Genomic DNA, 17,160 nt, shown 5'->3' with positions numbered 1-17,160 from the left:
TTATTCTTTCCTGCTAGTCACAGAGAGGGGGAAAGAGCAATGTTTGGGACTAAAACTCACCACTACTAACAAAAGATTGTGCTCAATCCACTCTTCAGTTTCAAGTTTCATCACTTGTTGCCCTGTCAGTAGCCATAATCTTAAACCACAGAAGCTTATCCCCCTAGTCAAGAGACGCCGTACCAGTCACTCTCCTTCCTACCATTTATTTATTTAACTTGTATATGCTTTATTTTTAGATGAATCTCAGAGACATTTACATCATCATTCAACACAAAAATGCAACAAAATACACAACAAAATGCAGCATTGTGTGTGTGTGTGCGCGCACGTGCATTTTTATATAATCACATTAATATTACATAAAAGGATCCTCACACGAAATAATGCAATTCAGGAATTCAAGAACCATGCTGTCATTACACTCTCCTTGCACCCATCACATCACTCCATCCTCTCAATTCTCACTCCAGTGAAACCTTCAACAACCCATAATCACGTATGAATCCAACAGGTGAAAGCCAACCCTCCCCCAATCATTTCATCTCCATCTCTCACCTTTGGGGCTATACAAACACCTTCTCCCTCTATCTCCCCTGGGGAAATCAAGTTCTTCCTCTCACTCTGGGGTAGAAGGGTCTCTGGACACAGCCCCCCATAGGCTTGACTCTCACACCCTCAGAGGGAGCATCCCAGTCAATCAAACAAAAATAAAGCAAATGTCCCTTAAAATAACTTTGAATTTATAAAAGCACCAAACTAAGTCCTTTAGTTCAGAGCCAATTAAAGAAGGCATGCCAAAGAGCTGAGTAAACAGCAAGAATTAACAGCATCCTTTGGAATTCACTGGCACCAGGAGATCTCCAGAGTCATCCCAGCCTTGGCAGAAACCTCACACTCTCCACTACCTGTTGTTTCCAGAGAAAGTCCAGCCGGGCCGTAGACTCCACCTGCTGGGCATGCAGATAGAGTGCCAAAGCAAAGAGCAGCAGGATGACAGGTGTCATGTACTGTAGGGCCACTTTCCCCTCGGCAGAACTAGGAGAAAAGAGAGTAAAGGCAAGCTGTTATCTTTCTGTGCTCCTGTGCCCAATACAGCCCTGACATAACCCCTTTGCTCTGCTTCCTCCCCCAGCCTAGGGAAGCCCCCTGCTCTTTAAAAATCAAACTCAGCCCATTCTCCCTCTCTGTCCCTTATGCTTGGAGTACCTTCCTGCCATGACACCAAGGGGACAACCCAAATGCACTGTCATTACATGGTTGTTATCTGGCTTGGGTACTACATGCAGAAGGTGGAATATAAATCAAAAAGGGGAAAAATTAAACCACCGTTGTTACTCTATAAAGTCCATTGCTTCCACAAAGCATTTGACATTTCCCTTTAGCTGCCATCCCAAGCTGAAAGAAAAGCTGTTATTTGTGACTCCAGTTATTAATTTTTTTTATTTGTGGTACACAGTTACGTCTTGTTTTTTATTTAGCTTTCCTTAGGAAGCTTTGGGTTGTAGCCAAGTTATTCCTACTCAGAGCAGACTTGACCACCTTGGGTCCATTAATTTCCAAGTATAAGTTGGATAAAACCTTTCACCGAATAATGCATTTTCATTCAAATCACTCAGAGATGGTTATATTAAGTGGTGCACAAATTCCATATATAATTTGCTTAAATTTAATTTCATCTCAACGATTTATGTATATATATCACTTAAACCTAACTACATATACAGTGGTACCTCGGGTTACATACGCTTCAGGGTACAGACTCCGCTCACCCAGAAATAGTACCTCGGGTTAAGAACTTTGCTTCAGGATGAGAACAGAAATCGCATGGCAGCAGCACAGTGACAGCGGGAGGCCCCATTAGCTAAAGTGGTGCTTCAGGTTAAGAACAGTTTCAGGTTAAGAACGAACCTCTGGAACGAATTAAGTACATAACCAGAGGTACCACTGTAACTGCATTTGCTTACCGGTATATTTGTCCCTTGCTATCATTGCTTAACCATTGCCAGGTTCTGTCCCCTCCCCTCTAAATGTGGACAGTAAGCTCACATTGTTACTGATATAGCATCACAATATATAAACAAAACAGCACAATCTGATGCTTCCAAATCCAAAAGACTTCTAAAAAACAGAATCTACCACTCTCCCAAACCCTAAAAACAGCCTTGGGACAGTTTTCCCCAAACTAGTACCCTCCAGATATTGTTGGACTGCAACTCCCATCAGTATGGCTTATTGTCAGGAAAGGTGGGAGTTGTAGTCCAACAACATCTGGAGATGTCACCTGTACCCCCCTTGCTGTATACTTAATTTTTCCAAAGCTTTGGTAACACATTCACCAAACCTCTAAGGTAAAGGTAAAGGGACCCCTGACCATTAGGTCCAGTCGTGACCGACTCTGGGGTTGCGGCACTCATATTGCTTTATTGGCCAAGGGAGCAGGCGTACAGCTTCTGGGTCATGTGGCCAGCATGACTAAGCCGCTTCTGGCAAACCAGTGCAGCGCACGGAAACGCCGTTTACCTTCCCGCTGGAGCGGTACCTATTTATATACTTGCATTTTGACGTGCTTTCAAAGTGCTAGGTTGGCAGGAGCTGGGACCCAGCAACAGGAGCTCACCCCGTCACGGGGATTTGAACCGCCGACCTTCTGATCGGCAAGTCCTAGGCTCTGTGGTTTAACCCACAGCGCCACCAAACCTCTAGGTAGCCTTTATAACCACAATCTTCCATTCCCCACAACCACAGCAAATTTGGCTCCCTTTCTGGTTCCAACTCACCAATCTTGACTACTGTGGGTCTCATTGAAGGCTGGCCTGTTGTGAGAAGGGGGAGAGAAGAATTTTTATAGCGAGAGGCCCAAGTCACCCAATACCAACACCCCAAGCCACCTCCCACAATGCAAGGCAAATGAGATTGAGAGCGAGTTAGAAGTGGGGAAATGGGCTGGGAGACAATGAAGATTCTGGTAGTAGATGATGCACCTGAATTCTGCCCTAAGTATCTTGCAATGGGAAGAGATTGAGTCGCTTCCTCTTTAGTTTAACACCCATGTCCAGATAGAATGGATCACAATTAGAGGTTTCTGAAGCTTTATAGAACACCCCAGGCTCAGCGCAGTTTCCTTTTTCTCTGCTCCCCAAATTTAGCTGTTTACAAATCATGTTTGCCTATGCCTGGTTTATTTTTTGTAAACCACTTCCAAGTTTTATTACAATCCAGAGGTATATAAATTTTGCTTAATAAAAATATGCAACATTAAGTTACAGTTGTTTCCTTTCTTTCACTTCTTAGTTAACGGAGCTGCTTCCGTATATAATTTGAAGCAAATTATTTTCTCAGAGGAAGGGATGTTCTTACTCCTTTCACCCAGAAATAGATTTTTCTGCTTTAAAACTCCCTCCTTCTGAGGAAGCTGCTCTCTCCTCTCCCTGGGTGGGGAAAAAGATGTGGGCACCCAAGGTGGGGGGAGGTGGGCACAGAAAATACAGAACCAGTTTGCTCAGTGATGGCTTGCTGGCTTATTTTTCCACACATGGTAGAAATATGAACAAGTCAAGAAATATTCAGGAAGAATGGGTTCAAGTTCATTCCGAAAGAATTTTTGGATACAAAGTTCCACTGCATCCGGTCATATTCTTGCTGGATTATTAGGAAGGGTCAGTGAAGGAAGAACATAAGGATATGATTTATTACTTGCTAGCAGCTGCTACGATCTTACATGCAGCTAAAAGGAGAATGGTTACAGCTCCTGACGATTAAAGAACTGCATAATAAGATACGGGATTATGCAGTAGCGGCAAAATGAACTTATTATATAATGCCATTGTAGATGACGTATGTTAAAATGGAATAAGTCTGTCAATTATTGTAGGGCATATTGTTTTATCTTCCAGCGCCAATTATGGATTTTCTATGTTGTGAGCTGGCTGGGTTTTTGTTTTTAAGTGGGAAAAGTGCCAAAGGAATAAGAAGCCCCTCTCATGAGATTATGCATGAATGAGAACCTTTGGGAATCCACAATTCAGCTGATATCTGAAAGGCCACAAAACCACCACCTCTGGTGTAAAGTGACGGTGCTATATCATCTTTGTTTCTGATGTTATTTGCTATTGTGGTGGTTTGTAGCTGGGCCCATTTTCTCTCAGTTACTCATGGCTGTTTGGAAAAGTTATATTTGAGGGCAACATGGAAGAAAACAAGCGCAGGGTGAAAGCTGGAAGACCCTCCCCACTTTAAATCACCCAGACAACTTCAGGGCCCAGGGCTGAAGGTTTGAGATTGTTCCAGTCCCAGAGGGGAGGGGGGATTCTTACAGGGCATTAGCAGCCACCAGCAGGTCATAGTTGTTGAACAACACCCCCTGGGGGCCCTCAGCCACGGCCAGGTACACCACCTCCATCCCTATCAGCAACGCCAGCTTCCCAAGGCTATTGATGTGCAGGAAAACAGAGGAAGCCAGTAGACTCAGCAACACCGAGTAAGTGAAGTACTGCAGGGAGGAAAGGATAGAGATGTCAGAACGCCCCTTACAACAGCTAGACGTGCTCCCCAAAGCACACACTCATTCCCTTGAGACAAGCGTGACCTCTCCTTCTCCCCCCTCTTAATTTGGATAGTGTTTGCTGCCACAAGATATTTTTAAAGGAGAGGTTAGATAAGTTCACAGAGGATGGTTCTACCAACAGCCACTATCCACAGACAAGCAACCGGGGTAGATCATCGCCCTCGTGCCTTGCTTGTGGAGTTCCCACAGGCACCTGGGTTGTGTGAAACAGGATAGTCAATTGACCTTTGGTCTGATCCAGCAGGATCCTTTTGTGTTACATTCTCCTCCTGTCTTCACAGATATGCCACCCGCCTCAGATTTTGCAGCTGAGCAACCTTCAAGGCCCAGTCAGAGCCACAAACCCACAAGATATCAAGGCACTCTATGGGAGCAAGGATGTAAACAAAGGGAGGAGAGACCATTCTTGGACTTAGAGGTAAATGCTGACCCCAGGCCCAGTGACTGAACCCCCAAGTCCCACCCACAACTCTTCACACCTCATGCACCCCCCCCCCCGATCTTTCTGAAATACACTTACCTCAGGGAAGCTGCAGCTAGAAGCACCATTCCCCTGGCAGGGCAGAGTGTCTGATGCCAACGAGTAGTTGAGGGCATGTAGGTGGCAGGGCCCCACGGCGGCTGGAGTAATGTTGAGAAACCCGGCAGCGCAGTCTTGGAGGCGGAGCCGGCTGCAAGCAAACTGGGTTGAGGGGGGAAAAATGGCCGACTATGTAGGGCTGACAGGGAACTCAATGCTGCTCGTTTGCTCTGGACTTGCCCAATCCCACCCAATGCCAGAGACTTAGGGCAACCAGGATAATGGAGAGCCAATGGCTGGGCTCTGGGGCCAGAGACAGACAAAGGGTTCTTCGGAGTGTTGAAGGTCTGGAGAGGGTTGGAAGTGGGACTGCTGCTCATAATGTATACTTTCTTCCCACTTTTGCCCACTGGTAAATACAATTTTGTACTGTTCCAAACACCTGCTTAATCCGGGGAAACAGCAGGACATGAGAAGTGTGTGCATAGCTCCCTCAAACCACTTTAGTCTCTCTCTCTCTCTCTCTCTCTCTCTCTCTCTCTCTCGTGTGTATCTCCAGCCTAGAGCAACCTCTGTGCTCTTTCCTGACTCCCATATCGCCTTGGTTCTCAACTGTCCCCACACCAGTCAAGGCCTCACTGCAAGACCTGCCCACCTCTCCCAACCCTCATACCATGTTGATAAAAGCAGAGATGAAGACCAGCAGGATGGCAGCAACACCAGTAATCGTGCTGTTCATTCGGGACTGAATAATCTTGCGGGAGACACGCTGCAAGGCGGCTGGAAAAGGCTGTAGGGAGTCACGAGAGGTTGTATGAGATGGGGGGGCCACCACCATACACCCTGTTATGCCCAAGAGGCTAGAAAAAAGGCCGGCTCCGGGAAAGTGGAAGCCTTGACTGCCCCCTCACCCGCACCAGCCTGGTTACACCAGAATCAGGTGTTAGCATTCCAACCCACAGCAGGTTCTGAAGCCAGGCGGGGATTTAGTTGCGCACTCAGGGGCAGAGCTCCTGCTTGGTATGTAGAAGGTCCCAGGCCTACTCCCTGGCATGACCAGTTGAACAGACCAGGTTTGAGAGACCTTAGAGAGCAGTTGCCAGCCAGGGCACCACCGGAGAACAAATAGTCTGGCTTGGTATAGAAGTTAGCTTCCCGTGTTCTGACTGGTCTGAGGAGGAAACTGCAGGGAGATTAGCCAGAAAGCCTCTTAGCTACAGTAGGCCAGAGGTAGTCAGAAGATACTCTCAGATCCATGTAAAAGCTTCCAGACCCAACTTGTTCATTGGCCTGAACAACTAAGGGACCCTCCTCCTCCTGGCTGCTGACTTGCTTTGCCTTTCCTCACCCTTAAATGGACAGGAGCCTGACACCAGGGCAGCAGGCCCGTCTGCTCAGCCCAGCACATCAAGGGCTTAAGGGGCAGGGGGGTGACGCTGTGGCAAAAACCCAGGAGCTGCACATGGAACCAGACTGAACCCACACACTGCACCCTCAAAAGGCATAAGGGGTGTTCCCAGGTGGGGTCCAAGGGCTGGCAGAGGGAAGGTCAGGGAGTCCTTGGGATAGTCATGAATCACAAAGACATGGGGTTCCAATGAAGAGAAAATCACTTACGCCAAGGCAGGAGTAGATGGCACAGACAAAAAGGATGGTGGCCAGGATGACAAAGATGCTGATGTAGGCACCAAGCATCAGAGGGGAGCTGTGGGGAGACAAGGCAGAATCAGCCCCACCAGTCAGGAGAACACCATAACACGTGTGGCTTTCCACCACTCATCAAATGTTGGTGGACTCCAACTCCCACCAGTCCCTGTCAGTGTGGCCAATGGTCACGGATGACAGAATTGTGGTCCCAACAAGATCCAGGCCCCAGGTGCGGGGAAGGCAGAAGTACTGCGTAAGTTAACAATATTGTGCATATTGTTGGAAGACAGAATGTTAAATTTAAAAATTTAAAAATAGTGTATTGTGTGGGTTTTCCACTTGTGGTGACCCCTGACTCCCAAGACCAGTTGGGCTGTGTTGGTAAGTCACTTCTCCTCCTCTTTTTGCTTAAGAATCAGCCTCAAAGCAAAAGCCTCCACAACCACAGACTGTGCTCTCCCCACTTCCCCATTTACCCCTCTTTCGCTCAGTGATATCCCCAAATTAGCCATTTAATCAGTCTAGCATATCGCCTTTTCTCACAATGTTGTCACGTGGCATCTGCCGACCCCTTCTGCATCAGGTGTGTAACACAGGTGAGAGGGGGAACTTGGGTGTCGTGGTTCAAAGTGTAAATATACTCACAGATAGACAGCACATCTATGCTCCCTAATAACTGCAACTGAAATTCTTCCCTCCTCTTCCCCTAAAACATTTGTGGCAGCAAATAATTTTACTGACTGGAATCCAGGCAGAGTTGGCTAAATATATGAGGGATATCCTGGGTTATCCAAATGGAAATTGAAACCCATTGGCTCAAGCAGCGTTCCTCCACACTTGTGGACAAGGAGATGGAGTTGAGAGAAGGATTGTGGTTTAGTGGTATGACACCTGCTTTGCATGCAGGATGAATCATAGAATCATAGAGTTGGAAGAGACCACAAGGGCCATCGAGTCCAACCCCCTGCCAAGCAGGAAACACCATCAGAGCACTCCGGACATATGGTTGTCAAGCCTCTGCTTAAAGACCTCCAAAGAAGGAGACTCCGCCACACTCCTTGGCAGCAAATTCCACTGTCGAACAGCTCTTACTGTCAGGAAGTTCTTCCTAATGTTTAGGTGGAATCTTCTTTCTTGTAGTTTGGATCCATTGCTCCGTGTCCGCTTCTCTGGAGCAGCAGAAAACAACCTTTCTCCCTCCTCTATGTGACATCCTTTTATATATTAGAACATGGCTATCATATCACCCCTTAACCTCCTCTTCTCCAGGCTAAACATGCCCAGCTCCCTTAGCCGTTCCTCATAAGGCATCGTTTTCAGGCCTTTGACCATTTTGGTTGCCCTCCTCTGGACACGTTCCAGTTTGTCAGGATGTCCCGGACTCAATCCCTGGTGTCTCCAGGCAGGGATAGGAAAGACTCCCGTCTGAAATCTCGAAGACCTTCCACCAGCTGGTGCTGACAATAATGAGCAAGAAGGGGGCAATAGCTGGAATTGGTAGAAAGCAGCTTCCTATGACTTTGAGATTCCCCCGGCCCAGTTTCTTCCACAGTGTCAGGGTGTGCCTTGATTGGGAATCAGCGGCTTGAGGGTCCTGTGCATCTGTTGGTAGCACATGATGGCAAGTAGTGCATAATAAGCCTTTATGAGAACTAGGTGTGCTTAGGACCAGTACGTTTCCGAGCACAATTCAAAGTGTTGGTGTTGACCTTTAAAGCCCTAAACGGCCTCGGCCCAGTATACCTGAAGGAGCGTCTCCACCCCCATCGTTCTGCCCAGATGCTGAGGTCCAGTGCCGAGGGCCTTCTGGCGGTTCCCTCATTGCGAGAAGCAAAGCTACAGGGAACCAGGCAGAGGGCCTTTTCGGTAGTGGCACCCGCCCTGTAGAACGCCCTCCCATCAGATGTCAAAGAGACAAACAACTACCTGACATTCAGAAGACATCTGAAGGCAGCCCTGTTTAGGGAAGTTTTTAATGTGTGACATCTTAGTGTATTTTTGGTCTTTGTGGAAGCTGCCCAGAGTGGCTGGGGGAACCCAGCCAGATGGGTGGGGTACAAATAATAAATTATTATTATTATTATTATTATTATTATTATGCATCTGGTCATGCCGCCTTACCTCGCCTATGGCTACCATATGCAGCAATGGAGAAGTGTAGGATGCAGACCCACTGCACATACTGGGATCCTGTGAAGTGTGTGCCTTCACTGCATGTGCACATGAAGGCACATACATGGGCATGAATGCATATGTACCACGTTTGCAGAAAGAGTACATGACGAACGTACTCTTGCATATGTGTCACTCACTGCGGGAAGATGACAATCTGGATGCAGCAAATGAAGCAGAAGACGAGCACGGTGCAAGCCACATAGCCACCGAAGCGGGTGTCCACCTTTTTGGAATACTGCAGAGTAGAAAGACAAGAGAAAGGGAAGTTACCAGCGGGGAGTGGGGGTGGTTCTGCCTGAACTGGAACAAAGAAGTGTGGGATTTCCATGCCCAGATTGAAAGCTGAAGATTCCAGAAGCAAATGGGAAGGTACCTTCTTCTCCAACTCTGGCTTCTGGAAAGTGAGCAGGAAGCGTTTGACATGGTCCTTGCGCAGCTGGTCAATGCTTCGAGCATCAATGGCTCTGCCCAGAAACTCATCAACTTCATCTTCAGGGTTCAGGGCCTCCTGCGTGCTTCGGCTGCAAGAGGCAGATGTCTCAGTTTTATGACTAGTTGTGGGGGCATCAAGTGGCAGTAAAGCAAGCCTTGCCGGTGAAGTCCCTCCCCCCATATTCATCTCGCCACTCGTTGCAGAATCAGCTCCCAGAGTGTCACAACACAGGCAAGGGGCTCTAACTGGCACAGCCTCCCTGCCCGCTGCTAGGGTCCCAAGAGCAAGGCAAGATACTCACTTGTCTTTGCTGGAATCATCAATACCCTGAGAAAGGAGAGGGAGACACAGAGAGGAAACAGGTATTTATATTTATTCATAAAAATATTTTTGTACCACCTTATCTTAAAATACTAGGGTGGTTTGCAACAACAAAATATTAAGAGCCATTAAAAACAATTCAAAAAATCATCCAAGTGACTGGCTAATTAAACAGCTGCAAAAGCCTGTTGGCCTAAAAACAGTATTCAAGAGACACCAGAAAGTCAAAAGCATGGATGCCCATCAGATCTTTGCTAGAAGACTTCTCCACAGTGTGGATATCATTCAAGTGTTCAAGTGTTCACTGCAGATTTCAAGAAAATTGTATACACATGCACAAAAAATATAGAACTTGTGATCTTTTTAGAACATTAATATATAATCACGCAATCTTTACTGTGAATGTCTAAAGTGCAGAAATGGCTAACAACTGTGAGGGAATGCTATTAGTCTTGAAATACAGTGGTACCTTGGGTTAAGTACTTAATTCGTTCCGGAGGTCCGTTCTTAATCTGAAACTGTTCTTAACCTGAAGCACCACTTTAGCTAATGGGGCCTCCTGCTGCCACCGTGCTGCCGGAGCACAATTTCTGTTCTCATCCTGAAGCAAAGTTCTTAACCCGAGGTACTATTTCTGGGTTAGCGGAGTCTGTAACCTGAAGGGTATGTAACCTGAGGTACCACTGTACCTGCAATATTTATTTATTTATCTAAGAGAGCGGTGGGGAATCTCCAGTGCATTGGTCCATTAGGGGGTCCAATTAGGGCTCTGTTGTCATATCCCCCAAACCACACACACACACACACACACACACCTGTCAATCAGCTGGTGGGTTGGGAGGAGAGTTGTTTAAAATCCTGCTAAGTATTGCTTCACCAAAATACTGCTAATGTGGTATAGTGGTTAGAGTGCCTGGGAGACCAAATCCCCACTCAGCCATGAAACCCACTGGCGGACCTTGGGCTAGTCACCACCTCTCAGCCTAAACTGGGATAAAATGCGGAGGGGGAGAACCATCGATACCAACTTGAGTTCCTTGGAGAAAAGGTGGATAAAAATAAAATGTGAATAATAATAATAATAATAGAGAAATATCTACGTAAAATATTAAAACAGCAGAGCATAACATAGTTATTAAAACCACATAAGATCAGGACACAGCAGTAGCAAAAAGACCTGGGGGGGGGAGGGAATGGTATATACCTGGTGCTGAGAAGATAAACCAAGTCAGTGCAAGGCAAATCTCTCTTGGGGAACACATTTCAAAGGCAGGGTGCAAACAGAGAGAAAGTTCCATCTTGGCTCGCCTCCCACCTCTCTTTAGATGGAGGGAGCACTTGAAAATGGGCTTCCAAAGTCACCCAAGTCATTTAGAGACCTGAAGGTCAAAACCAGAACTTTGAATCGTGCCTAGAAGCAGACAGGAAGCCAGCACAGTTGTTTTCAAAACTGGTGAGAGACAATCAAAACCCCAAATTCCCAGCCGCAATCTTCAGTATTTTAAACCACCTGAAGCTTCTAAGGGGGCTCCTCATATAGCACACTAAATACAATAATCAAAATGGGATGTTATCAGTGCATACTAAACTGCATCTTGGAATCTCGGCCAAGGAGAAATCACATCTGGTGTACCACCCAAAAAAGGATCCAGAAGCCGAGAAAGCCACTGGGTTCTCCACCAAAAGATAACGTCAGTCCGAATAGCATACCAAGACTACAGATCTAATCCTTAACCGCAGCCAAAACAGGCTGAACCACACTTTCTTGGTCAGATAAGCCATGCATAGTAGCTCCATCCTGTCTGGATTGAGTTTCAGTTCAAGAACCTTGCCCCAAAATGGAATGTTTGTAATGTTGGGGGGCGGAGGAGGGAATCTTCTGAGTGCCCTTTATCAAGAATGGTCATAGAATTGTAAAGTTAGAAGGAACCCCAAGGGTTATCTAGTCCTCTGCAATGCAGGAAAATGGTTATACTTTGGTTTTCTTTAAAAGGTAGTCTTATCTCAGAAAGAGACATTTTTAGCCCCTAGACCCAGCAGATGAAACTACCCCAGGCAGATGTAATGAGCCAGGAAGGGCAAGGATTGAGCATCCAGGCAGCAAGCTGCCCCCATCCCTCATAGCAACCTGTCGATGGCCTCAGGCCTCAGCGACAAAATGTGACTCAGTGGTGTTCTGAACATGATCACAGAGACGGCAGTAAAGGAGGCATTCCAGTCCGTGCAGATATGAGCAATTCTGCCTTTGAAATGATTAGCAAATAAGTCGCAGCTGGCCTCTGGGGAGTCTTTAACAGCTGGATATGGGCTCAGATGGAAAAGGTCACATACCCTCCAGTGGATGGCATTGTGAGGGGGAAGTGTTGTTCCTTCACTGAATCTACTCTGTGTCAATAATGGCAATCATGAACAGTTACCTGCGTTTGGTTGGATTCGCTACTGCCAACACCATGCTAGCCAGTGCAACAAACCAAGGAGCAAACGGACTCTTTCTAGCGGGAGTGATTATTTCACCTGTCTGAGTCACCCCCATGTTCCACAGACAGAAACACTAGCCCCAAACTGCCCAAGGCCTTTCGGGAATCCAACAGCCTCTGAAAGAAGGCCATCTTAACAGGTTCCTCTTCAACAGGATAGCCGTAAGTCCTGTTCAGGCACTTGAGTCAAACTCATAAGGGCCCAGACTGTGTTTGGGTTGAAGGAACATTGGCCCCACCTTGCGACATCCCCAACATGCAGAGAGTTCCTGGTCATCATCCAGCTGAATACACTTTTAATCTCTTTCGAGACCTGAATGTGAGAAGCCTGGGAGCAGATATGTGAGGCATTGGGGGAAAGGGTGTTGCTGGTGCCCACAACACAGTTTTTGGCCCTCACGCCTTTGGCCAAGTAGAGCTTAATCTGAGCAGGAAGTGACCCAACCATAATTAGAGGAAAAGGTAAGTAACTCAGAAATTCATGTAGGGCTGAAGTGACCCCCAAACTGCTTCACTCCTAGGCCCCAAGCACAAGTCAAAGCCTGAGCCCAGAGACTTTCCTGAGGCACCAGAACCACCAACAAACCATTCCACTGTATTGAATTAGCTAAACCACAACAACAGGTGCTGGGAGCAAAGGGCACTGCCAGATCATGCAACAGCCACCAGTATCGTGGCAACCAATCAGCCACTACTACCAAACCATGTCAGACAATGGGCTGCCACCACTGGCAGAGTAGCTCCTCCTCCCATGCTAATGAAGCTCCTCCTAAGATGCAAAGGATGCCATGGCAACAGATGCCACACCACAAAACCCACTGAGCAACCAGTGCCCTAGCAACAACCTGCAATCGAGCAATCAACAAAGTAACAGCAACCCTTCACAGTGAATGACACAAGACCACTGGTTATCCCTTAGCAACCAGCAAACTGTGACAATATGATGAAGAAGAGCACATTAAGTGGTAGCAGTGGTTTTTTAAAAACTCTGGAATTGGTGTAAAATCTTGCTCAATTCACACTTTACACTGTTGGAATCAGGGTAGCGGCTACAAGGTTCTGCATACAAGTTTTCTATTGCCAGAAATTGAGATAGTCTAAGAAATGATAGGTCATAGAGACTAAGAAGTCTGGATAGATATTGCATTAAAAAACCAACCTCCATGCAGAATCATAGAATCATAGAATCATAGAGTTGGAAGAGACCACAAGGGCCATCGAGTCCAACCCCCTGCCAAGCAGGAAACACCATCAGAGCACTCCTGACATATGGTTGTCAAGCCTCTGCTTAAAGACCTCCAAAGAAGGAGACTCCACCACACTCCTTGGCAGCAAATTCCACTGTCGAACAGCTCTTACTGTCAGGAAGTTCTTCCTAATGTTTAGGTGGAATCTTCTTTCTTGTAGTTTGGATGCATTTGGATCCGGAGCTGACAGTGTTTAAAATCCCTAGACATGGTTTTATTCATGCAGGGCAAATGGGATTTTTCCAACACAGAAAAAGGAAGGTGCAGTGAAAACAAACCGTTGCAATGCATGAAGTCTCACTTAAAAAAACCCAACACTCTTTGCTTTTGAAACCAGGGAAAGGCAGCTTCAGTATCGGGGGATCTGCCATCTATTCTCAAGAAACGTGTCTGTGGGCTGGGAGTATATTTTGTGGCACAATTGGATCCCTTCAGATGCGGTCAGGCTCTGTGATAAAGTTATCAACATCTAACAATAAGGGCCCTCATAGCCGTGGAGCAAGTGTGTAGAGGCACAGCCAAGGTCATTCTGCAGAAACTCAGAATTAAAATGTCACACAGTTTGCTTAAGCATTGGTGATCAGCTAAAAGGGTCTTGTGGGCCACACCCTGGCCATGAGAGCCGAAAACTTAGCCATCTGTATTTTCTCATTCACACATGAGCTGTGGGGGCTAAAAACTTGCTTTCGTTTTGTTTAAAATAAAAGCCAAGGCTCTCAGGATTCTGCAGAAGCTGGTAGATTTCATGCTAAAGCCTCACTCAGTTCATAGACTCATAGAACTGTAGAGTTGGAAGGGACAACAAGGGTCATCTAGTCTAACCCCCTGCAATACAGGAATATTTTGCCCAACATGACTTGAACCCACAACCCTGAGATTAAGTCTCTTATGCTCTGCCGACTGAGGTATCCCAGCTACCGTATTTTTCGCTCTATAACACGCACCCGACCATAACACGCACGTAGTTTTTAGAGGAGGAAAATCCGTAGGCGTGCCACCTGTAGGCATTCCCTCCATAACACGCACAGACATTTCCCCTTACTTTCTAGGAGGAAAAAAGTGAGTGTTATGGTGCAAAAAATACGGTATTTAAATAGGTTGTCACCTTGGCTTTTTGTGAGAATCTCACAAAGCAAACAACATGTAGTAACTTATTTTTTTATATACAAAAAAAATGCTTCCAAAGTCTTAAAGTTAGCCAGCACATCAAGATAATGGTCATAGCTATGATAGTTTCGAAATCTCCCCCTCCCTGTCACACACAAATTGGGAACAATAGCTGCCCCAATGTGCAACAACTGTTGCTATAACAATGCTCCATGCAATTTATGAAGCAAAATAGGGCTGGGAGGAGGGAGACTTAGAAAAGCAGGGCATTGTGCCGAGGTCACAGGAAGGAAGTAGGAATGACTCAGGGGAAGCAAGATTCCAGTTCTCCTAGAAAGACCAAGGGTGAGGCGTGCTGGCGGGTGGGAAGAAAAGGGTGAGAGAGAGATAGCTGTTGGCTGTGGCGGCTGATAGCAGGAGAAGGAAACTGGGTCCAGAAGGGGACCTTCCTCCAAGACTCTCTTTGAGATGTGATCGACACCTGCAGCAGAACGGAGGCAGTAGAGCAGACCGACTCTAAGCAAGAGGGGATGGGACGTTTTTGAAAGCTTTTCCATAGAAGAGCACTCCATGCACACAGAAAGTAGGTGAGGAGCTGGTCTTAAAATGGATCTCTTCTCAGCAATGCTTCTTTTATTACATGGGCGGCATACAGAAGTGACCCCATACCTTGCGTAGTCAAAATAGCACCATTCACACATAAACATACAGAAGAACCCCAGAGTTTGCCAGTATAATTTTTTTTAAAAAAAACTATCAAAGCAGCCCAAATATGTTCAGCGGGCAGAGAATGCTGGCCAGTTGCATGTGAAGTGGGAACAGAAGAGGTCAAAAGTGGTTGGGATCCTGAACAGGAACACTCAATCCTACTACAGTGGTACCTCAGGTTACATACACTTCAGGTTACAGACTCCGTTAACCCAGAAATAGTACCTCAGGCTAAGAACTTTGCTTCAGGATGAGAACAGAAATTGTGCTCCAGCGGCACGGCGGCAGCGGGAGGCCCCATTAGCTAAAGTGGTGCTTCAGGTTAAGAACAGTTTCAGGTTAAGAACGGACCTCCGGAACAAATTAAGTACTTAACCTGAGGTACCTCTGTATATTTTGTTGCAAGCCTCACATGTACCAGCTCTGGAGACCTCATCCTGCTCCATAGGCAGACCCAGCCTAAACTTCATATACTGGGAGGTGGCGCGGTGGGGGGGAATGTGGATGATTAACAGGGAGGGGAAGAATTACTCCTTCCAATGCTAGATCAGTAAATCCTAAACCGTGTGCCATGTAATAAATTTAACAATTTATGTAATTTGAGCCGTACCAAACTTGGCAACAAAGGAAATGCATCCACTGCAACTCTGCACAATTTCACTGGGTGGTATACAATACTTGTCCTACTCAAAGTAGGAGACCCACTGAAGTTAACAGCCATGACTAACAAAGGTTGGTTAATTTCAGTTGGTCTACACGAAGTAGGACCTAGCTGAATAAAACTCATAGACCTTGCCTTGCCCCTTCACAGCAGCCTCTAGTAGGAGCAATTAATTCTGCTATATCACTCCACGGGGTGCAACTGGAGCATGTAAATACACTCCATGTATAGATAGACATGGCAGAATTCCTCACCCACTAGGAGGCCAACAGTTACATCTCTGCCTGAGTAGCAAAACCAGGTTTGCACACTGGCACCGGGGTCTTGCACAGAAATCTAGGGGGCGACCTCCTTTGAGAAGTAAGAGACCTCCTCTTACTTTTGCACATTTTCTCAAAATAAAATCTGTTCCGATGAAATGGAGGTGGGAAAAGGTGTGCCCTACTTATCAGAAGGTAACTTGGGGAAACACTGGATTAAGGGCAGAAAGGGCTCAGGCTTTTGCTGCATGAATGCCCAGAAAACCTTGGGAGGTTCCCCTACCCACTGAATAAGCACACAAGCAACTCTCATTCTTGCCACCCAAGCAAGATAGTCCAGAGTAATTCAGGCACGAAATTCTTCCTAGTTAGCTGCTCACCTCACCTCTCGCTCGGGTGAGTGACTGATTGGAAACAACCAGCACTGAAACTGCCCCAGGCAAAATCCACCAGCTCAGAATGGCCGCTAGCAACACACCCACCCACCCACCCACCCACCCAACAAGCCATAAAAAGAGAATCTGGACATTCTCCCGCTCCCCACAAAAGCCACCACTTCAAAAACCCTTTACACACAGAATATGGAGAAGAACTGTTCTACTTGTTTTCCACATGAAGGAACAAACTCCCCACAACTCTGTTCCTGCCTTCTGTGGTAAAACAATCCAGAGGGCTGTAATAAATGCTTTTTCACGGGTGAATGTGTCCCTCAGCCCTGATGCTTCAAAATAATCCTCCTAGTTCCTGAAGCAAGCACCTTCTGTCCTGATAGCTGTTGTATTTCTTAAACAGCCTAAGAAACCCAAATGCTTCAGATTTATTTGGCAAAGCCATGTAGTCCCAACGCCTTCAAATTCCGCATTGTAACTAGACATTTCTTCACCTGAGGCCAGACTTTTAAGAATCCACACTATGCCTCCACCCATTCAGTTTTCAGATAAAACGGTCAATTGTGATTCTCCAGTTGTAGAACGCTGCACTTGTTAGCTCTGCTCCACATTTTGGAAATCGTCCTGTTTCAGCCAACATGGAGCCAG

General features: G+C 46.5%; 1 protein-coding gene across 7 annotated transcripts in view; it reads right to left on the bottom strand.

Annotated features, from left to right (window-relative positions):
• Positions 1 to 17,160, bottom strand: part of ADCY6 (adenylate cyclase 6) — a 52,630-nt gene that overhangs the window by 11,421 nt on the left and 24,049 nt on the right. For all 7 annotated transcript variants that reach the window (XM_083729362.1, XM_083729361.1, XM_083729359.1 and 4 more), the window contains 9 exons: positions 9,644 to 9,669; positions 9,283 to 9,430; positions 9,047 to 9,144; positions 6,705 to 6,792; positions 5,761 to 5,877; positions 5,088 to 5,249; positions 4,317 to 4,492; positions 2,781 to 2,816; positions 909 to 1,038 (listed from right to left, as the gene is read on the bottom strand). In XM_083729362.1, coding sequence (XP_083585488.1) covers positions 909 to 1,038; positions 2,781 to 2,816; positions 4,317 to 4,492; positions 5,088 to 5,249; positions 5,761 to 5,877; positions 6,705 to 6,792; positions 9,047 to 9,144; positions 9,283 to 9,430; positions 9,644 to 9,669 — 981 coding nt within the window. The remainder of the gene's footprint in view (positions 1 to 908; positions 1,039 to 2,780; positions 2,817 to 4,316; positions 4,493 to 5,087; positions 5,250 to 5,760; positions 5,878 to 6,704; positions 6,793 to 9,046; positions 9,145 to 9,282; positions 9,431 to 9,643; positions 9,670 to 17,160) is intronic.

This window comes from Podarcis gaigeae (genome assembly GCF_964106915.1).
Source record: "Podarcis gaigeae genome assembly, chromosome: 2".
NCBI classification, from domain to species: Eukaryota; Metazoa; Chordata; class Lepidosauria; order Squamata; family Lacertidae; genus Podarcis; species Podarcis gaigeae.
The sequence above is the reverse complement of the archived record's forward strand: the minus strand, read 5'-3'. Positions and strand labels throughout refer to the sequence as shown.